Source organism: Zosterops lateralis (genome assembly GCF_965231275.1).
Source record: "Zosterops lateralis genome assembly, chromosome: 9".
Taxonomy (NCBI): domain Eukaryota; kingdom Metazoa; phylum Chordata; class Aves; order Passeriformes; family Zosteropidae; genus Zosterops; species Zosterops lateralis.
In genome coordinates, this window is record NC_139769.1 from 14,642,603 (window position 1) to 14,665,857 (window position 23,255).

Below are 23,255 nucleotides of genomic sequence, written 5' to 3' on the forward strand. Positions count from 1 at the left end.
GTGCTTTACATTACACATACTGCACTGAACTCACAATCAATTGCATTTGGCCATATGCAAACACTAGATGCAATTTCTTTTTCTATTTTTTTAAGTATAGTAAAGATATATAAGTTGCACCAGTAAGAGCAATCAAGAAAAATCTCTATTTCAAACAAGATTGTAAGCAGATAAATCCTGTTTTAAATGTAAAATGTTAGGCATAGCCTGATGTAGCAGCAGCTACTCATAGTAGTTGCCTAACATGACACACGAAAACAACTCTATTACCAGAGATAGTTAAAGACAACTCAATCATCTTGCTTGTATGATTGCATTTCCAGTCATGAAAAATGGCAACATAAAGGAAGGGTTTAAAATAACAAGCTATTACAATAAAGGAGTGGCATGCTGGGCTGTGCCAGGCAACAGACTTGGCAGAAGCTCAGGGACTGTACTGCCACAGACTCTGCTGGGTAACAGGAGAACAGCTGACAGCACTGCTACAGCTCAGCTGAGCTGCTGAAATCCAAGGAGTGGCTTTTAATTCCAAGTATCAGCACCTCCAAGGTCCTCTTGCACTTGCATTTCCACAAGACTGCAAGAAGCTGATTGCCAAATGATTTTTTTTTTTTTTGCTTTGGTGGCAAGTAAACAAATACAAATATATTGTCAAAAAGCAAGAATCCAAATGTTAAGGGATGCTGGTGATCAGCAACACTGTAATTGCCATCATTTTCAAGACAGACAATTTACCTATTTGTTTGCCAATAATTTCTCTGAAGAGATTTGGACTCCTGGAGAAACAGCCAAACCCAACTCACTGGAACATGTTCTGGGTAACTCCATATGTTGCTGTGACACGGCTGCCTGATGTAACCTGTCAGCTCTCTAAGAGCACGAGAAAAGCAAGTGCCATGGGACAAAACCTTGCTCCAAACTACACTCCCTAACCTCAGCTGGCAGGGTGTGAGCAAACATTACCCTCAGACAGACGCAAATGTCCTGTTAAATGTCCACTGCAGAGAAACACACTGAAAACCGACAGAGATGATTTATTTTTAAAAATATATCCACCAACAATCAGAGACTGCTAGATTATCTTGTTAATTATCATGTTCCTTTAAAAATGTATCTGCTTATTACTTTACCTTGATTAATGCTGGCGTTTACTTAATGGTTAGTTACCAGCAATATTTGATCAAGTTAGACAAAAAATGTTTCTGGTTACAATAGCTAAATTGATGCACTGCAACATGATTAGGCAAGCTGTGCAGAAGGGTTTAATCAAACTGATTGAGTTCTCAGATTAGCCCAGGCTCAAATTCAAATTGCAGCACTGAGCAACCAGTATTGTAGTTGAATTTTGCTCATGTTTATAAACACTCTATACAAGTATAGGGCCTCTCCCTCCTCCTTCATGACAGAACTTTTACTTCCTCTCTGTGAATTCTAAAGACAAGTTTCCTCATGGCAACATCTGAAGTAAATATCTCCACTGGTCTGACTATATCTCCCTTCCTCCCTTTTAACACCAAATTACCAGATTTTTAGTCCACAAAGCTGTAAATAATAACCTGCTAATAAATATTCTGTTTATTTCCTTAAGATAACTAAAGTTAAATCTACATCACCATTCTCTTGCCTGATATAGACATTCTCTATGGTTTGCATACACAGGAGACCCTAACATGTACTTGTTGTTTCCTCTTTCACTGATCTATATGTATTTTAAAATACCAGCATCCTTAAGTAGACATTTTAAAAAGACCAGAAAGAGATATGCTATTTAGAATATTTTCTTAGGTGCTTTACCTTGAGGGCTTTCTGTGCAGCTTCACTTGATCCAATAGCAATCAAGTTTGGTCCAGCCATGCTGCAAAAGCTCTTCAGATGCAAAGAATCATGAACAGGGACTGTGGAAACAGCATAATCCTGTATGGGAGTTAAGAACAGTGCTTTAAATATTTTTAAAGTGTCCTAGTTCCATAATTATATGGAGACATTCCATAATTAATTTTACTCTCTGCAAATTATCAACCCCAGGGCACAGTGTCAACTGTTTAAGAATGACTCTCTCCTCTGGACCAGCTTGTCTTGTCTGGAGACTGGAATGAAAACCAGAACATGTTTCAAATACTACTATTGTTGCAACCATAAAGAAATACATTAAAATACTTAATTAAACAGTAGGTACATAAAACCTCTCCAGGGACTGGCAATAAGAACACAGGGCTGATACATGAGAACATGAAGAATGTGAGTGTTTATGTGCTCTCAAAAAATAACAGCCTCCCACTATCCAACTGATTTTTATGCAGCAATCTCACATTTCAGATGCAACTTCAGCATCTATCACTTTACAGGATGCTCCAACCTTTTCAGCAACTTGTACCTTTGGGTTTTTTAATTAGGGCTCAAATAAAGTACATGAGTATGACAAACATCTTGGCCAGTACAATTGTTCAATTAGCTCAGTGAATGACAGTTTGTATTTCCTGTGGCCTGAAGGAATCTACAAACCTTAAATGTGTCAGCCAGAATTTCTGCACCACGTTGATTTGTCCGCCTGGAAAGACCTACGAAAAATTCTCTGCCTGGAATGAAAAAGTAGACTAGCTTTAGAGACATTCTGAAACAATCTTTCATGGATTTTCATGTTCTACATTTCTTTTCTCAAGCAGAATAGTTAAACTGAAAATTCAGCATAAAATAATGCAACCTGCAATTGTGAACTGGTAATCTAAAGCAATTAATCTTTTTCCAGAAGACACATTTAACCAGAAGCATAAATAGCTTCCTCTTCTAAATCTCTGCAGTGGTCATTAGGTCAGGAAAGACAACAGGTGGGCTGGATTAGCACACCACTGATTGACTATTTCCCTCTCCCTTTGAGATTTCCTCTGGTCTCAAGGCAGATCTGCAGTCATCGTCATCCTCCAGCACCAGAGAAAATCAGTGCTGGATCTGCACTGCCTTAGGAAGGCCTCCCTTCCTGGTCTGCCTCTATAGGAGACCCTTCCCTCCCTGTGGTGCACTAAGGCAAGCAGCCAGTCTGCTGTGATGCTGATCAAAACAAACAGGCTTATTCAGCACAGGCAGGGAGCAACCCTGTGTGCAGCCGATGTGAGAAAATGCCTAATGGGTTTAATGACATAAAAAACAGAGGCAGTATCTTCATCTTTGAAGTCAACCATGCATGTAAGGTGTCTGGCTCATGACATCTGACAGGCAGCTCCACAACATCCTTGATAAACTAAAAATGCCCTTTTTTTGCATTTAATTAATTGAACTAGTGACAATTGTCTGCATCAAGCTTTTACAAGTCTTGAAAATGAGTCTGGTGAACATTAGCTGCTTGTAATAAGAAATATGAAACAACCCCAGACAGCTGACTACTGAAAACATTTTCTTATTGGGACTTTACAAGCTAAAATAAAATCTGTATGCACAGTGCTGTTCTTTGTAGTGTGTGTACTGCTACTCCATTTATTCAGGTATTAGGCAGGACATTGAGGGTTGCACCAAGAACTCATCTCTCAGCTGCCTTTGTGACATTTAGTAAACAACTGATTTAGTAAACCACAGGAATGACATTTTATTATGCTGGTATCAGATAACATGCAGTCTTTAAGGCAGTCAGAACATGTAAACAGCAAATTCACTACCATTATACCTGTAAATAAGACGTCTCCACCATCCAAGGTTGCATTTTCATCCACCATCTCAACTATATTAAGGTTGAGGCTTTCTAGTACCCTCTTCATGGCTTCAACCTGTTTAGAAGAAAGTTATTAAGGACATATTGTACTGCTGAATTTTTTTAAAACTTGCCAGAAATACATATAATTAATAGGAATTAAAGCCTTTTAATGCACCTTTAGCAAGATGGATGGCAGGGTCCTTTGTGGCCCTGCCCGTCACAATTCCCCACCTGTCTTCACAGACCTCTGTGGTCTGGGGGGATGGGTTGGCAAATGGAAGAAATGAGGCTCTTGTCTGCACAGGAGCCATGCAACATTCAGGAGGGACAGACAAGGGGTCCAAACCACATGTTAAGTCCAGTCCCTGTGCACAGTAACATCCTCTTCCAAATCTTGTCCCTTGGATGTGGGCCAGAATGTGCACCAGCAGAGGAGTGATGTTCACTCCTTCCACCCTGCTCAGACACAAGAGGTGGCTCTGCCGGACACAGAGGTGGGAGCTCTACCACAAGCCCCTCTTCAGTCAGTAGGGGAAAAAAAATCTCCTAGTCAGTAAACATTCAAATTCCTTACGGCTTTGCAATTTTACTAGGCACTAGTTCTCCTTGCACGTTTGAGCTACCCTGCTTTGGAATTACAAGACATTTCATGCCTATACATTGTGGGGCTTACTGCTTGGTATGGAGAGCCACATGCACAGCTGGAAGTCAGAGCGTGTTTCCTGCTGAAAGAAGCTTGTATTAGGAGCAGGGAATGCAGCTTCAGTAGGTTCCTTCTTTCCCAGTAAGGGCTGCTGAGGATGCCTAAAACAGAATCTGTTTCTATAGAGGCTCATATCACTGGCCATCCAGAACAGAGGCCAACATTCACTATGTTCAAACAACATCGCTGTGGTGCCTTGTAAGCCAAAAGAAGGACCCACACACAACCAACCACTGACCAAAAGCATAAACCTATAACTTGTGGGTATGTCAATAAAAATAAGAGCTCATCCACAGAAACCTGTGAACTTGATCCCACACAGCAGTGTCTTCATGTTCACTGAAACTTCCTCACCATGGTTAACTAGAGGTGCCCAGAAAGCATTAATAAACATGGGAAACACAGTGAACTCCTTTTTATATTTTTGCATGACCCACAGGTCATTCATCTATTTAAAGTGCTAAATTAAGCATTTCTAAAAAAAAAAAACCCACAGGAAGCTAAAACAGGTAACACCATACTAGTCTTACAGCACTACACAACAGAAGCAACTCTAGTAGCCCTACTCCTAGGCTCTGCAAAACTACATGTGCCACAGCAGAGGAAGGACATATGATGGTGACAGGTCCTTAACACTCGTTGTGGCAGCCCCAGTGCAAGAGCAGCACAGTCTGGCTGACACACTTTCCTAAAAGTAGTGCTGGCTTTAGGGAGTAAGGAAGGAGACAGACATGATCCACCTAAGCTACCTTTTCCATGACTCAGCAATGTGGCAGTGACTGTGAGTGATCCCATTAAACCTTCAAAGCCCAGGCTTGAAAGGCAAGGGCAGGTCCCCATGGGCTGTCAGGAAGGTGATGTAGGTCTGAGGGGGATACACTGGGGCAGCACCTTAGCCAAGCCTCATCTGCTCCCTAGAGATTTCTCTTTTCTAACATCTTCTCATGCTCCAGACACTTCAGAGATAAAACCCTGGACAAGCACCCTGTTAAAGTAGGTGCCTCAGTTTAAACTTGTGAAGGACGGTGACAGATTTTTGTGCTGCCTGCAGAACTCTGATGAGTTATGCTGCAACTCAGAACTGTATTCACAGGGTTTCTGACAGCAGGGGATTCATCCTCCCCACACAAAAGACCATCTAAGGTCTTGGCATGCAGCCTGGAATGAGCCTACAGCATGCCTTTTCCAATTAAAACTTCTTTTTTGTTCTTCTGTCTTTCACCTGATGCGAAAATGACTTCAGGCAGAGCCTGGCACTCAAGAGTCTCCAGACTTAGTAGAAAGCCTTCATCTTTCTTAGTCTTGTTGCTTTACCTCCAGCATTCTTTAAAATTAGGTTTATAATGAGGATTGGACCCATGCAGTGTTTAAAAAATAAATGGGGAACAGCTGAGGTAATACTGGAAAGTTGCTGTTGTACAAACATGATAATATTTCATAACATCCATATGCTGACAGCAGAATGATTTCTTTTGTCTGTGAAGCCCAGTGGGTTTTACTGCACAGGTGCTACATGAGTAAGAATCAACAGACCCCAAAGAAGAAAACAATTGTTTAATATGGAGTAATGGAGATGCAGTATGATAAAAGCAAGGCTCCGTTCCAAGAACACACAGATTCACTCTTTTGCGCCGACATGAGGCAGACAGGCAAATTCCCAATTGGGACACCAGTCACAGGCAGTTAGAATAAATAAATAAAACCATCAGATGGGATTATTTAAGGCAGAAGAACAAATAACAAGAAAAAACAGGTTCACCCATCCTGTTGCGTGGTCACCTATCTCCAGTTAATCTACAACCTGCAGCAGCTCCCAAAGCCAGAACACCACGAAGAGAAAGCCCTTTCAGGAGATGTGCTGCCGAGCAGGTGCTCCCAACAGAAGCTGTCTGGGCTTGGAGGGGAAATCAAGCCAGTGGCTGCCCCTGCCATGCACCTGCTCCCTACACCACTCCTGCCCTCCTCCCTGACAATGTCTCCAGAAGTAGAAGCATCAGCAGAGCTGTGCATGTTACTGTGGCACAGGACCACCATACCCACCTTCCATGGGGAGACACAAAAGCTTCTCTGGACCACAGAACAACACCTGAGAGAGCAAAGAGGTGTAAAACCCGGGCAGCCTGCAGACACTATGTGAGAAGGTGCCTCATGTAGTGAAGGCTCAAGCCTCAAGGCTTCCTGAAGACCCAATGGGACCAGGAATGTGCAACAGTTGTGATGAGAGTTGGGACCAGGACCAGGGATGGGCAGCAGTTGTTGTGATGAGAGAAATACACACCAGTCACTAATGTGGGTATGAGCTCCCTTTAGCAGGTGGCAAACCTGCTTTTACCTGAGCATTGCAAACCGTGCTCAGTGCTGAGAAGAGAGACCACTGCATTGAGCAAGGGCAGCACAGAGCTCCCCAGGGAGGGGCAGGCAGGGAGGCAGCAGCACTTCACATCCCTGGTCCAGAAGACCAACTAATAACACTTGCACTAGAGTACAATTAACTAAAGCGCCTAGCTAATGAGGCTAGTGGAATGTAAATGCTGACTTTGGATTTGTGATTTGAATCATATGGATGCTTTAATCACCAGCTGCTGATTACCATTTAAGTACCAAGCTACATCAGAGATGTCTTGAATTGTTTCTTTACTTAATTTACGGGGGTTGATGCAGCTGTAGCACAGACATTAAGAAAAGTTATCAGAACTAAAAGTTGTCCAAAGTCACAGAAAACTAGTTTAATTTGCTTCACAGTGTCCAAGGCTTTAAAGGTATTTGTAACACCCTCACGTTGCTTTCCTCCAACAGTTGGGTTCATTTCAGGTTATAAAACCAAATTTAAATAAATAAAACGATTGCCATATAAATAGCTGGATCGCTTTTCCGTGATGGGTTTTAATGGATTCAAGCTATGCAACACTGTTTTGTAAAGACTTTAAGCAACCAGTAGAAATTCTTAAGAGTTTTAATTGGGAAGTGCTGTTCACATGTCTGCTGATGCATGCATGCTAGGAATATCTTTCAATATCCCTTGCTTGTGTAAAATAGAAGTCTCAAGTTACTCTTCTTTTTCCTACAGGCAACACCAGAAACTTCAATCAGTTCAAGCAGAAATGAAAAAAGCACAAGCTGAGATGAAGAAGACTGGAGGGAAAACTTGACATTATTAAAAAGGCAACTGAAAAAAAAAATCCATAAAGAAGCACATTTGTAAATAAAGGATTCCAGAAAAACAAACTATGACTGAATAGTCCATCTGCTGAGTTTCCTGTAGAGGGGACAGCACAGACTGTCACTTGCACGATCCCCACGATCCCACCTCTAAAGCAGTCCTGAGCTGGGTCTCCAACACAGCATGTCCATGGAACGTGTTTGACACAGCACCACCTTGGAAACAGCACATGCAGCATCCAGAGTTGAGGTAGCATGAGGTCACGTCCACACAAGTAGCTTGAATCTGTATCTCAACACTACAAAAGGGAATCTACAGCTTGGCTCCACCCTTAAACCTTCTCACATCATGAACGATTGTGCTACTTTCTACCAGAGCTCCTACGCAGAGGGAACAAGATACAATCTCTAGCTAAAGACCGACAGGTGACTGTTAGCCTCAAGTATGTTTAAAAAGGGGATGTAGGAAATGGGGTTGATTTTACAAAGCCCTCTATTCTGCTCACACTTTACTCTCTCCAAATAACTGATAGCCATTTTCTGAAGTGTGGTGTCTTAACACATATTGGTGACATTTTCATTCATTATGAATGAAAGCTCACAGAGCCAGCTTTGATGTATAAACAAATAACCACTTCTTGCTTTTTTTTCCATGAAAGAACTAAAAAACAGTGGATAGAAAAGTCCTCTGTAAAACTGCAGTTACCCAGAAGACACCAGTAAAATACACAAAATATTTGGACACTACCTGATTACAGGCATTGTCACTACGAAGAAGACTTACACTGCTTGCTTTTTTCATAAGCAGCCAAGAGGAAAAGTCACCTTCCCTCATTTTATCTCCTTTATTTGAAAACTAAAATCTCAGGTAGTCAGAACTTTTGCACACAAAGAGAGCACTCATCTGTATCCTTTCAGATTTCTGTATCTTATTATCTCAGGTCAGCTTAAGGTTTGTAACATGATATTGGGTTTCATTGTACATGTATCCATTAGTACATGGGTTGAGTGTTAAAGCTTGTATGCTTTGTGCAGTGATATTTTTCTAATAAGCACATTCCTGGTGTGAGATGGGATGTGTCTAATCCATAGCAAAGCTGATTGAGAGACAATGGGCTCCAGCCAGCTCAGCTCTGTTTCAAGGAAGGAAGACAATAACTGCGTTTGACATTTATAAAAATCTAATTTCCTTGTGCTTTAAAAATGGAGCTCATTACCCTTCGGACTGATGCCTTCCACCAATTACTGTAACTGATGTGAGGGGATTTTTTTTTCTTCTCTATATTAGTACTTAATGCACTCTAAACATAGGCTGCTTCCTAAATTATTTACTGGTCTCCTGTGCACTAACCATATTATGGGATTTATGTTATTGACAGTAAGAAGGAAATTATCTTTTCAAACGACAGTGGAAACAGGGAAATGATTTTGCAAGCCACCATCTCACACCTGCCAAGAGCAGTGCAGCTTTTCCCCTGGGTGGTGGGGCCATGGGTGAGGCGCCACTCAGGCTCCCAAAACGCCCCATGGGCAGGGGCACAGCTGGTGCTTGGCAGAAGTTGTGGATGGTATCAAATCAGGCATCTTCTAATGACTGCAACAACCCATCTGCCTTTGTCTCCAAGCTTGTGATGAAAGGGGGAAGGTGCCTCCAGCCCTTTCTTAAAGGAAAGGATAAAGAGATTCAGAGGGCAGAAGACCATCCCATGACCCAGAGATGAGATGAGGTTTCTAAGCCAGCAGAGCTCAGTTCCATGTGCTCACAGCTCAGCTCTCCAGGGACCAATGCAGCTCTAACAAAAAGGGCTCTCAGTCCAAGACACACTACTGCACTGTCTCCTGAAAGTTTACATCCACCACCCATTTCTCCAGCTTGTTAAATCACAAATACTGCATTTCAGACTTTACTTAATTGTGTTTTAAACAGGCATTCATAGCTGTGTAAAGCAAATGTCAGACCTAACATGTTCAAAAGTTAAACTATAATAATCTCAAAGGTGATTATTTCTGGAGCCATTAGCTCTGAGTTCACAAAGTGCCACTGTCAATATATAATACATTTTTCAGCAAGGTTCTGAATAAAGGCTATAAATAGAGATGGACAAATCCAGAGCCAGGAAAGGGTAGACTGCAGTTTTACAAAATCAGATACCAATGTTGGTCACAATCCAGGTTCTTGCCTGCCTGAATCTGCTCTGTTTGGGCATGAGGGAACATCTGTCTCCTTTTTACGATAAGCACTGCCCTTCTGGACTTGCACAGGCTTCAAAGAAAATAAAGCAGTGCTGTAATAGTTTTGAGGAGTTTTGAGAAGAAAAACCCACTCCTGGTTGTTTTCTTGCTTTAAGTAGGTCAGATGCACACCCTTGTTCATATTGATCTCAGAAATTTGTGGGATGTGGGTTGTGGTGGAGTTTCCAACTCATGCTCCTAGTGTTGATACCAGAAAGAGCCTGGCTCTTGAAAGCTCATCAGGAAAAGAGCAGAAGAACACGACGCCTCAGAACTATTCAGTGAAGGTCATGCAGTAAGAGTGTGTTAAGAGCAAGACAAAAAAGGTTAGTTCTGTCCTACAAACAGCCACCAGCACACCCTGGGTAAGGACATTCTCTACCTGCCATTCCCACTTCCACCAGCTGACAGATTTGCTTTGGCAATCAATCTCCCTTTTCACCCACACAGGGTCTTTGTGTCCATCTCACTGCCTCTTTTGAGAGGGGGAGAAAAGGACCAGCAGTTGCCTGGTCCCAAAGTGGACCACCAGCTGGTCAGCAGCAAACTCCTGGATAACACGGGCGGATATGCTGCTCCCAAAACACCCACACAAATCACATCTGGACTGCTCAGTTCTGAGTAATCTGAGCATGACTTCACTAAACTGGGCTGAACATCACATACCCAGAAAAAGATCTTTTGGCATTTCAGCTGCTCATAGCCTGCCACTCTGCCAACATGGAGGTCCAAGGCCAGGCCCTTACCCAGGTGGCAGGGCGGTTACACAGTAGCATCCATCAGACTCCACTGGCTCAGTGGCTGTGCCAGAACACCAACCAGCACACAGACAGCACAGCTTGTCCTCATGCCTCAACCAGTTTTCATCAAACGAGGCTGCAGGAAGGAGAAGAAGGAATATCAAGGGACTCCGGAACTGTATTTTTAAGGAGAAAACAACTTGTTAATTTCTCCTGATACACAGATCCCACACTAATACATCTAGATTGCAACCCTGAGACAATTCCATGCTTAAGCAAAGCTTGCACTAAGCAGGTGCAGTTTCTAGCAAAATTTCAGGGATTTATGAACCACGGAGTTCAGAAAGGGCCACAGAAATAATGATCCCATTTGTTACTGCCCATGCACTGCTAATTATGGATCCAAACCCACTTATTGCCCTACTACTGAAACAGTCCCAAGGGATGTGCTGATGTACCTGGTGTAGAGTGGCCATGGCCCCAGGAGAGTGACCTGAGACTGAGGTGAGCACAGTACCACTCCAGGGATTAACAGGCAAGGGGAAACATGGAAAAAGCTGGGACTGGCACATATAGGAAAACCAGAATAAGAGGGTGGCCTCTAGGGTTTCTTGTCCTAGAAAAGCTTCTTGATCAAGCAAGAGGGGAGTTCCAATCTGACTGGTCTCAGAAATTCAAGCAGCAACCTCCTCTTTCAGGTATATACAGTTAAAACCACAATTAATCTGGTTATCCTTTGAACATGTTGTGTTTTAATATCTAAGCAGAACTGAAGTGCATAAGAACAACTTTACACAGCTCACCAGGAGTTTCTCCTTTATCTCTTTCACCATTTAGCCTTTAAAATGCAAGGACACTATTTCCCAAAAGCATGAGCCAGCAACCAGCTCACTTGCTACAAAAGGTTGGGCTGAAATTTCAACCCACAGCAATTGGAAATAATTTCAGTCAGGTTTAAAAAATCCAAGGGGAAAAAAAGAGGATGCTTAAAAAGACAGAGATTTAAAGTCACAAGAAGAATGGACTCTCTAAGATCCACTAAGCATAAAATCAGTGGAAAAGTTTAAGTAGCATGAATGCATTGTTAGAGAAAAACAGAGAAGATTTTGCCGGATAAAGACGATGACATGAAATTTAAGTCGTACACAGGCATGCTGAGAAAGTAATGTTCTAAATACTTTCTGCTTACAATTACAAAATGATCAATTGTTAAATGTTGGACAGAGAAATATATTCCATTCTGTCTGGACATGCACAGCAGGCCAAGAATGCACCTGGATAAGCCAAGCATTCATTATCTCCCAGACACTCAATATCCCATAATACCCTCAGCGGCTGCCAGCTCCTTGTCCATCGTTGACCAAACGCCATGTGCCCCATTTTACAGCTGAAAAGTATTTAAAATTCATGAAGCCTGTTGAAAGCTCAACTGTCACATTCTGCTCATTCCACAGGGTATGGGAAAACCGTGCAGAAGGGACATTTCAACCAGGGCTATTATGGCTCTTGAATAACCAATATTCCATTAAATTGCTAATAAACCCACTTGAAGATAAGTTGATCACAATCGAACCATACAGTAGCATTCCTTTCCTTTAACACCAAGTTGTCAGGTTTCACTCTGTACTGTACTACTGTTTCTGTGCCATTTGTTCGTGCCTTGACACAGAGCATTCAAGACACTCACTTTGTCCCCAGTAATCTAAATGCCCTATTCTAAAGAGGCTGAAAGATCTTTGGCAAGGATACTCTACTTATTTTAAGGTAGAGAAGTCTTTTCAGAGGAAAAATGAAAAATAATTAAATACTCTCAACAGGGAAATGTGGGGCTTTGCAGCTTTTTGAACAAGGTGCCCACAATTTAAACACAATGGTAAATGGTATGAGTACCTCCAGGCTTCCCTAGTGCTCAGCCAAGCTCAGTCTGGTATGAATTTTCATTTGAGTTCAGCAACTCACTTCATCTTTCCTTCACTAAACCTTAGTTTTTATCAATCAAATATTTTAAAAATCTGGAAAAAAAAACTTTAAGAGTATTTGTTTGGTATGAAAACGGATTTTGTTAGATTCCTCACAGTTGTCAAGCTGCTGGCATGTCTGCCATTGTCTGCTGATCTGCTGCGTCCACATGTCCTTGTACCAATAAGGCTCCAAGTTTTGTGATTTTTAACACTGAAAAGCATATCAGTGTGCTTCTCAGAGGGTATTTAAAAGCTTTAATTTTATACTGACTAACCTAACACTGCTGAAAAGCAGCTCTCACCCAGCTCCATCCCAGAAGGGAAGCATCATCACTCTCCAGCTCTGACTCTTCCCATCATCTCTCTGAGGGAACCAACCTGCAGATTTCAGCTGCACAAATGGCCAAGAATCATCATCACAAACATTTGATCCCATTAAATCTCTCTCGTGGGAAGCTCCAGACAAGACTCAGTGATTGCTACCACATGTCCACTGCCACATACCAAGGATGGGCAGGGAGGAGAGGCAATTGCTCCAGAGGGCACCTGCCAGCCCTGGCTCTCTTGAGACAGTTCAGCTCAAGGAGCAATGGCCACCATCAGAGGCAACAAAGAATATTTTTCTTCACGTTGAATTCACTCAATGGACGGCCTTTCACGGAGGAGCAGCTGGTTGCTCCCATGTTATTTTATAACAAGGGCCCCTCGGGCAGAGGTTATACTAACCCAGCATTTTTCCCCTCTAATAATAGGTTTCATTCATGCTTTCAGAGAAGTTGACCTGTCTGCTGTATTTCAGCTATGCTAACACATCCTGCAAGAGTGCCCTGAAGTGTCTAGACATATATAACAACAATAATGGCAGAAAAATTAAATTCTGACCATTTTCCATCTGCCAGCTAGTTCTAGTAGGGTTTCCATTGGCAGGTAAGAAAAGTGTCATGCCAGCAGGACTATGGAAGTTTGCTGGTAGTTAACTGCTTGAAGTTGGAGTTAAATCCTCAAAGACAAACCAATTGTTTTCAACAGTCAATAATACATCTCAATATAAATAAGCAAACAGAAAATCATCTAATGATCAAATTTGCCATTACAGAGCTAGGAGGGACATTTCGACCGGAAAATAATCTTTACCAGTCTACCTGACAAGTTTTAATAAATTCTTAAAGAAAAGTATGCAGTAAGTCATATGGCTATTGTTCCTTGAACTCACAGTGACAATGGAAAAGAAAGAGCTTGTTTTCCAAATCCTGCTTCAGCACCAACTTCAGCCCAACTTGAGGCTTACAGTCATCAGAAGGGAACAAGGATAAAACAGCAAGCAGTAAAACATGAAGAGCACATGCAAAGTACAGCAGTTGGTGCAGTCTCTTTTAAGAGATAGAAACTTTTATCAGTGTATTGCCCTGCATTTCCTTGCAGGCTCACCCTGTGCTCAGCCCAGCCTACAGCACTGGGCTGAGAAAAGCCCCTGTCCCCCAGAAGCTTCCTATGCATCCTGCAAATGCAGAGAGGGACAATGGCACCTCTTGGGCTGCTTTGCCAGGACATTCCTCACCCCCCTGTTCCTCTTGAGACAGAAGGACTGCAGTACATGCTTTCTCCACACCTTTTGGATTTTTAAGCCATAAAACTACAATGATTCATTCAAAAGCATCAACAACCGTGCATAGACTACCTTCACTGCAATGTACATGTTAATTGCATTAACACAGCGCTAAGAAAACTGAGCTCCTGCTTTTCACCAGCCTGCTCAAACCCTGCCTCCCCTTCCTCCCTCACGACTGTCTCACGGGAGCTGCAACCCTGCTGCTCAGAAAAGTTACAAGAGCAGAGAGTTACAGAACAGGGAGTTCATGGTTGTTCCTACGTGACAACATTCAGTCCTCCTGCCCTAGAGAGGACAACAACCTACGAGATGCTGAACCGTGGCCTGAGCCCTGAGGAGGGAGCACGGGAGCCTTCCCAAAGCCGCTCCAAAACCTTCCCACTAAAAGCGCTGTGAAAGGCACGTGTCTGCCCTGAAAAATCACTTTGGATCTAAGTGATACATCAGCAGCACTCCTGAAAAACTGCGGATCTCTTATTTATGACAAGCATCTAAATCTTTGGAGAAGGGACAGTCACCTGCTCTTCACACAGTGATGTTTCACCCAACCAAAAAGGGGCACACATACAAACTCTGATCTACACAGCCCTGAGCTATGCAACAAATATTAACAAAAGGCAAGCCAAAGGAATTCCTTGACGGCCTCCATGCATTTAAATACCTTTAAGTCTACACGAGTTTCAATGCACTGACATTTAAACAATTTGCCCAAACAATTTCTGCAATATAGGAACACGGGTAGAGAATTTTAAACTTTTTTTTTTTTTTTTTTTTTTTTTTTTTTAAATGCAGCACACATCCTTTTAATACTCAATGATGGACATGTACTGATCAAGTTTCAACCCAAAACCTAGATTAGAATACTACACCTTTTTGCTTTTTCAGAAAGAAGCTGCTTAGGTGCTTCTTCTAAGTTCAAGTCAGTGTCATTTTAGAGGACACTGTCGCTTTGATTACCTGCATTAAATATTCTTGCAATTCCACACAGATTTGTCAGGAGAGCATTTAGTTGCAGGTGGGAATTAGAAGGGCCAGAGCTGAACACAGGACCTGAGCTCTAGGCAGGCAGAAGAGGATGAATTCTCCCCCACCCAAGATATCCCTTTACATTTTACACAATAAATGCAGAATGCATATGTCTGCATGCCTGTAAGGAAAGCACTTTCAGAGCACTAACAGGTGCAATGTGGTTCATTGTTTCGTTCCTTTCCCTGCCAAACAAGCTGCTGCACACTTTTACAGATCCTGAGACCACATTCTTTCAACAGAACTAAATATTGCACTCAGGCAAGTAGTACAGAGAAATCAGGGGTGGAAACAGTATTACATTTTAAAAAACCACATTTCGAGCCATGTTTGCAACTCAGTCTGCACTTTGCCGCTGTAGAAACATCTTCCAGTGTTCATGCATAAAATACAAGTGGATTTAAACAAAGGGAAGCTTATAATGCAGAGAGATGGAGGGAAAAAACCCTGAAGTAAGAAAAACAGGTAAGTCAAAAGCAACTGTTCAAAGATTCTACGTAATTAAAGCTCTTGTAGTAGAAAGACATTTTAGATGTGAGACTCTTAACTCAATCGTGCTCCTTTAGAAAGGTGTGTTTTTGCCAACTGAGCCCTCCCTCCTTCACTCACTCAGCAATCCCACTCCTGGGGCACTGTGGACACAGCTCCTTCAGTATCTGCCTCCTTAATTTTGCAACAGCTATTTTCGGAGGGAAGCATCTCCTGCAGGCTTTTAAGTGCATCATAGAAACAACGGTTTCACTTAGAGTATTCTTTAATAAGAGCTACCCTGAGGAGGAAGTAAATACAGTAAGAACTCTTCCCAGCTACACTGCACTGGGCTAATTGCTTTTGCTGACCTACATTTCCTAATTATGCCTCCTCAATCTGAGGCAGAACATGTGCATGTTTTGCTGCACCCAAGTCAGTGCCCTTTGCTGAGCAGCAGCAGTGCAGGCACGGGGCAAGCAGCAGTGCCTGACAGGGATACAGAGCAGTATCAGCCCATTCCAGACTCACGTGGGAATAGGGAGCACATCTGCTGGAATAACAGCCAAGAGTTGACGATACATTAGACTCTAGTATTACTTTATAGTCAGTCTAATGGCTTTTCCTTTCTCCGAGCAGTCCGACACAACTTCGCCACCATACAGAAATAAAGAGAAACACTGAAATTTATATATTTGTAACCAAATGGAAACTATTACCTAAGCAGATGCTATCAACACCATCAGAGGTATGGAAGAGAGCTTGTAACTGTAGCATTCTCAGGCAAGGACAATGCCAGAGCCTGCAGCTATCTGCTGCAAAAAGGTGAGCTTGGGGCTAAAGTGACAGTCACCCATGAAAAAGTCAAATGAAAACCACTGAATACACTCCTGCCATGAGGAGCACCTGGCAGCTGTTTCTGGTTTCGACTGCTGGGGACTCCTTGCCCTCCCAGGGAAGCCATCACTGCTGTACAAGGGGGCTGAGACGCCCTGAGGACCACAGTCCCAGCCAGGCAAGCCCCAGCCCTCCACCAAAGGGACTCAGTTGTGTACCTGCCCTGTCACCCAGCCTAGGAGGAGGGAAACAATGCCTGCACCATGCTGCAAGCACAGGGGACATTAACATGAGCACCTGGTCTATGGACAGCTGCCTTTGACTGTGGCATTGAGCACTCAGTGCATCTCCTGCAAGCATCCTGGAGAACAAATATTTTTTAAAAATAGCTTTAAAACTTGCTACTTATGCAGCCCCAAGTAAGGAAGATGGCTCAGGAGTTTCTCATTCACTCCTCACACTCACTGAGTTACACTTCAGAGACCAGAGACAAGCATATGTTGTACAGCAAGTTTTTTAGGATCTTCAGTAAGAAGGGTCTTCTGACTTCACACTGTGCATTCTTACAGATCTGGGGGTCAAGCAATGAGGTGGAAACCTGGGAAAATAATGACTGCTTTATTCTTTGTAGATGTCAGCACTACCTACTGTCTCTACCTACTGCTGAATGCTGCTCATGTCCTGCAAGTCATAAGTGCTCCAGGCAAATTAAGAAATGTTGTTTTCCTACCTGTTTTGGCTGGCAAAAGAAAGTTGTAACTGTAGACATGCAACAGTGAAGAGAAGCTGAAGAAAAAAATACAGTCTGCGAGGTCAGAGCAAAAAGAACATGATATTTTGTTTGGCCTGCTCCACATTCAGCTTTCACTTCAGCAGGTAATAGGCTGAAAAAAGGGCAAAGGTAGGAAGCAAGCCTCCAACACACTGGAACACATCAAGACTTCTCAATACTCCCTTGGCTTCCATGGAAGACATTCAGCTGCTCCCTCAGAAACCCCTTGTCACAATGACCAGAAAAATGATGTTCCTGAAAATCCTAACCCATGGTTAGGGTATAATACATTACAAAGGCACAACAATTTGTTCAGAATACAGATGATACTCTGTGCCCTTTCAGTTGCAGACCAAGTGATGAAGTGAAAAACCCACCAAACAAGTAACACATTTAACAGACAAAATGGATGTTCCTAATAAGTAAAAGTAGTTACATAACACACAGACTTAATAATTTTCAAAAGCTTTATTTTCATAAAGCTGAAATAGTTGAGCTAAATCACTAAGCAGCTAATTTGTATGCTAAAAATATGTGATATCTAGGAGCAGTTTGAAGAAAATGTCATTACATGTCCAGAAAACCCACTCTCACATGTGAAAAATAATGCTTTATTAGATGAAGGATCAGAGGTAAAGTCTAAGTTAATTGGTATAGAGATGAAATTAAATCAGATATAATCCCCAAAACAATTATGGCAAGTTTTAGTGCGATGTATCAGAAATTAGGAGAATTTATACAAGAAAAAGGACCTAGCAAAACGTCTGGATATCAGAACCAATATGCATGAGAACCTCTTTTTCCCTAACTTAGGAACAACAGGAAGTGCAACAGTAGTGCTGATTTACTACTACCTAGAAAAGGTGAAACTGAAAATTCACACCAAGAAGGAAGATATTTCTGCTCTGCATGGGTAAAAAGCCAATTAAATATTCAGGGAGTATTTTAAAGAGTAATTTTCATCCCATCCATAACACAAGAAGATATTACACAGCAGTTATTAACAAGCACTTTTAAAAGAGCAACCCAAGATGATTTCTACCTATGGAAGAGTTCTGTAGCATTCATCATCCTTACAGACTAATGAGGATGCTAGAACAATCTGCAAAATTACTAACAAGAGACTAAAAGGAATAGAAGGAAAAAATAATTACTACCAATCATCATGTGTTTGTAACAAGTCAATCTCATCACAGCTTAAAACAGCTTTGGATGAAACATTGACCATAACTAGCAGTGATAGCACTGGTGTGCCAGGTTAAGCAGGATACAAGTGACACTGCTGCTGATATGCAAGCAGAATGTTCTCACACATCTCAAGACCTGATGAGAATGAAAATCATTGCTGAATAGGTGTTTCAAACAGAAACCCCTCAGTGCAAGGTCACTCAAGTTTCTTAGAAATGGCCTGAGGGCACACAGTCATCACTGGCCAGACCCCAAGGAAGTGCTAAACTCTGAGCAAACCAGGTCACAGGCAGGGACAGCACAGGAGGTACAAGTGACCAACCCACACGGCCATATGGCCCCTGCAAGGGCTGCCTGGCTGGCAGGAGGGCCTCAGGCCACAGCCAGAGGATGGGCCATCTGTTTAGTTTTGGGAGCCAAGCCACCACAGAGGGTCATTGTCTGCGTGTGGGCTTCAACCACTACCCCACAACTAGAGACCTCTCTGGACAGAGCAGCAAGGTAACACTGTAGGGACAGATCCACCATCCCAACGTGGGCCACTGCCACAGCTGCTCCCAGTACCACATCCAGACCACCAAGAACATCCAACAGTCACAAGCAGCTTGGAGAGAAGCCACCAGAAAGAAAGCACCATTTCCAAAATCCCTATCAAACAGCATTCACAGCGCTCAATCTGTTTCAAAGATGATCAAAGAGAGGATTATAAAGGCCTTCAGTAGTATCTATGAAGACCTACACACGGAAGCAAAATTCAGTAACAAGCTCTGACAAAATACAGCACCTAGAAGCGCTGTATAAGCAAACCATTAGCCATGGTTGATGCAGGAATAGTGTTTTTATTTTTAAAAGGAAGATAATTTATCATTTAGATAACAAAGTAAGGATTGTGTTTAATTCTTTCCCTTCTTTAGAGCCCAAGCAGAGGGCCACCTATATTGGGGCTGGGCTGCAGCAAGCAGATAGGGGGTAGAAGACACAGAGGCTGGTGAGAAACTAAGCCACTTTTTGAACATGGTTAATGTCAGAGCAAATGATGTAATTTTAGGAACAGATACGTCAAAAATTTTTTACTAAAGAACTTTTTTCATTTACTTTTGTTTTTTCTTAATTGCTGCCACACATCCTTGCACAGGCAGGAGCATGTTCACAGAAACAGGCAATGTGGTCTGTTTATTGCCTATAAATGGATCTCTTTTCTCCTTGTGGATAGCAAAAGGTCTCCTGGAAAAGCTTGTGGCTATTTAGGACAGACAATGTGGCTAAAGATATCTTGTAGTATTACTTACTCTCCACTTCTGCTGGTGTACTTAGCAAACAGGAATATTAAAGTACACTCCTGAATGAAAGCACATGGCATCTGCAATACGTATTGCAACACATCCAAGCGATGGGATAACTGGGGAGGAGCAGTGTGAGCGGTAGAGTTCACTTGGGAGGGGGCGGGGGGCAAGGCAGCTTGGGAAACACTGACGTATTGTCTTTCCATTACTAAATATTACATTTTGTGAAAAAGCATTAGATCATTTAAAGAGGTTTATATAAGGACACTGAAAAACAAGTTCTTTTGCAAATTCTATTTTTTTAATGTCTCCCTCTCCTTTCTATTTCCACTATGCATCAGGTTGCGAAAATCCAACACGCAGTAAGTCGAGTGTTCCCAGACAGAAGAGACCAACCTCAACACAAGTTAAATCTTCCAGCTGTTCCTAGCTCCTTCTCTCCATCAGACAGGCTCATAGCAGTGCCTTAATTACTTGTTTAGGAAGGATGTGACATGTTCCAATTTAATACATTTAGCCCTTCTTAGAGCAAATGTAGAATTAAGCCTCAGTATGCACTTGACAGATCTCTTAGCAACTAGAGTGCAATCAGCCAACAATGGATGATTCACAGTTTTAGCAAGAGTGTGCAGAACTGCCTGCCAAAAGTCTGAATAAACTCACATTGCTAGACACTATGGTAAAATGTACCCTGATCTCTTTTAAACTATTATATCATAGAGGAAAGTTGAACTGCATGCATTCCAGCAGCTTGCCCAAGTCTGGAAATACAATTGAACCGCAACATCTCGATTTTAAGGTAATTTAGACTTTTTGGTGGTTATTTTCACTTAATTAGGAATTGTACCTTTCAAGAAGAACTGTTCAAATACATCAGTTTGTGTAAATAAGCGATGACTTCTGTTTCTGTTGTTTTGAAACAGGAAGACTTGGGAGGATGCTAGTGGGGGTAGTCTGTCCAGTCACATTGATCAAAAAATAGGCTTAATCTCACGCCTACTGCTGCAGGGGCCACCGGCATTTAAAATATTTAGAGATCTCTGTGCAATCCGTGAGTCAGAGGGGAATAGCAGGAAGGACCTCGACAGAGTGCAAATATCTATCCTGACTCATTGCTATCCTCTCTTTACCACCCTCCAAAGCCCAGTTGAGGATCAGGCTGCTACAGCAGAGATAAGATTGTTTGTACTTCTACAGCCAAATTTCTGCCTTCTTTGACCAGTTTTCACCCCAAGGTTCAGATTTTCCTCTGGAAGAGTTTCCTCTATGGTTTCCATGTGGCTATCTTCCTACACAAAACCAGACTCAAGCAAATCCTTTATGAAATACTATTGAAAAAAATAAACAAAACTAGAAAAGCTCTGCTGGGATTAGGCCCACACAAAGAGGGCACAGAGTGACACAGGGTAAGTCACTGACTCTTTCCTTTCAGCTACAAGCATGAATCATGAGCAGAGCTTTTCCTGTGGCACACGAGACACCAGAGTGAAACCCCTTGTGAACAACAGTGCCTGATCCCAGGAGATGGGGACAGCCCACATCTAGCCTCACACTCTCATCTTAATGCCATTACAGCAAAGGGCCCTTTGGATCTCTGGCATAAACTTCAGCTCTGGTGATCTGAAAAGCTTTTCAGCCTATTTTATGGTGATTTAGCCATTGCATCTGCTCGTTTCTCGTATTTTGGACTCTATTTTTCATCATCCCTTCCTTGAGACATCAATACTGACAGCAGAAGAGAGATGACACTGTTATCTTCCTACTTTAACTGCCTCAAGCTGCTACTCTCTTGGCACCCACCAAACAAAACCCCATTTCAAAATACAGACTTCTTAGCCATTTTTCCTGCCATTTTTTTCAGTGGGCCTTGTTCTATGATTTTCTCTTGAGGCAGGGGACAACCTGGTGCCATTCAGTGGGAGACCCACCTGCACCTCCATCCCAGGCACCTCATGAGTGCTGTGACCCCACATCGCTCCCAGGAAAGAATGTCCTCACAGACCAGGCTCAGACCCAAGACAATGAAACACTGCCGGGTGTTAAACCTGTTCACCACCTGGGCAACGTGCCCTGGCAGCCCAGTGTTGCCCCAGCCACCAGCAGACTGGGGATGTGTCCCAGAGAAGGCAGGAGCCTTGTTCCGGCAGATATGCTTGGCTAAGTAAATAGCTTTCTTTGGCACAGAAGAGTGTGTCACCCAGGTTGGTTGGCAGAATTCACCTCTAAATACAGCATTGTGGTTAGGGAAAAGAATTTGAACACATTGAGTTCCATGCTGTCTTTAATAATAGGATATTCACAGGTTTCTGCTCATATGGGCTGACAATCCTTTAAAGCAGAATGAAGGCAGCAGGGGTGGTACTGTAAGTTTTGGGAAGACATATCGAGTGCAAAAATACCATAGCTGAGAATTTCTGTAGATGCACAAAGACAAAAATTAGATAGGTAAGGAGAGAAGCAGGTACAAAGTAGAAGGTGCTTATCCATTTACTGCTTTTGTAAGGAGAAGTTTCCTATTGACAACACTCACTAGACAAAACAGAGCTTAGGAGATTTTTCCATCTATTTCCATAAGGATTAGATCAAAGGGCTGAAAAGAATGTGAGCAACAGGGCCAGGGGGAGCTGGGGCACAGGCACCTTGGTCAGGGAGTCAAAGGTGACATTTTGACTTCAGCCAAGCAGCAACACGTGATCTGTGCCCTGTACTACCAGCACCATCACGTCCTGTCAGCCAGAAAAAGTGCTGTTGTATCTAGAAATAAAATACACCAGGGACTGATTCTGCCTCTGTTATAAGCAGACTATTATCCTTTGCCTGGATGGAGGCAGATGGGATATAATTACTTCCATCCCTGAGTTGCTCTGCTGTAGCTCTTTTGGGAGCTCTGCTACCACCTTGGCCACAGTGTGTATGTGAGGGTATCTGTGCTTTGGGGAACTTGATGTTACTCACTGGCTGACGTAAATCCTGCGTTGCACGAGGCAGCAGAGCAGAATTCCCTCACTCCCTGTTTTACCCTATAAGGGCATTCGATGATGGCGCTGTGAACCTGCGCCTTCGCACAGATTTTCTGCAGCTGCTGCAGCACAGCAAAGCAAAGCCCAAGTTTGGATTCTTGTGTGCTGTGATAATCAGCTGGGATTCGGAAAATCCTTCAAAAAAATCTAATGTTCTGGCAACTTAACAAGGCTTCTGAAAAAAATAGCAGTTTAACATCTGGAACAAAAATACTCTGAGGAAGTCCAAGACCAACACAGCACAGAACATTTTTCCCCCCATAACTATTACTGCACAGCACTTTCTTGTCCCCAGCTCAGTGAAATTGGAATGTTTGCATCAAGATGCTGAAACATTTTATTGGAAGTAATGCTGGAAGGTGGAAAGATAAAGAGCTATTCATACACTTGAACATTTTTTTCAATTTTCTGAGTTTTGCTTATTTTTATTCCTGACCCATGAATTTCCTCAGTCTTTTAATGCATCTTAATCTTCATCAATATTTAACTCTGCAGCAGAAATACTGCATACTTTGTTTTCCCCTTTAACTTGAGAGTAGAGGGGTAAAAAAACATCTATGGAAAAAGAAAAACAG

General features: G+C 42.5%; 1 protein-coding gene across 1 annotated transcript in view; it reads right to left on the bottom strand.

The window, feature by feature from the left end:
• The window catches only part of DDAH1 (dimethylarginine dimethylaminohydrolase 1), a gene marked incomplete at its 5' end in the record, with an annotated part of 57,423 nt that overhangs the window by 13,593 nt on the left and 20,575 nt on the right, over positions 1 to 23,255 (bottom strand). Inside the window, 3 exons of the mRNA XM_083867595.1 lie at positions 1,795 to 1,914; positions 2,503 to 2,576; positions 3,656 to 3,755. Of these exons, the coding sequence (XP_083723721.1) occupies positions 1,795 to 1,914; positions 2,503 to 2,576; positions 3,656 to 3,755 (294 nt within the window). The remainder of the gene's footprint in view (positions 1 to 1,794; positions 1,915 to 2,502; positions 2,577 to 3,655; positions 3,756 to 23,255) is intronic.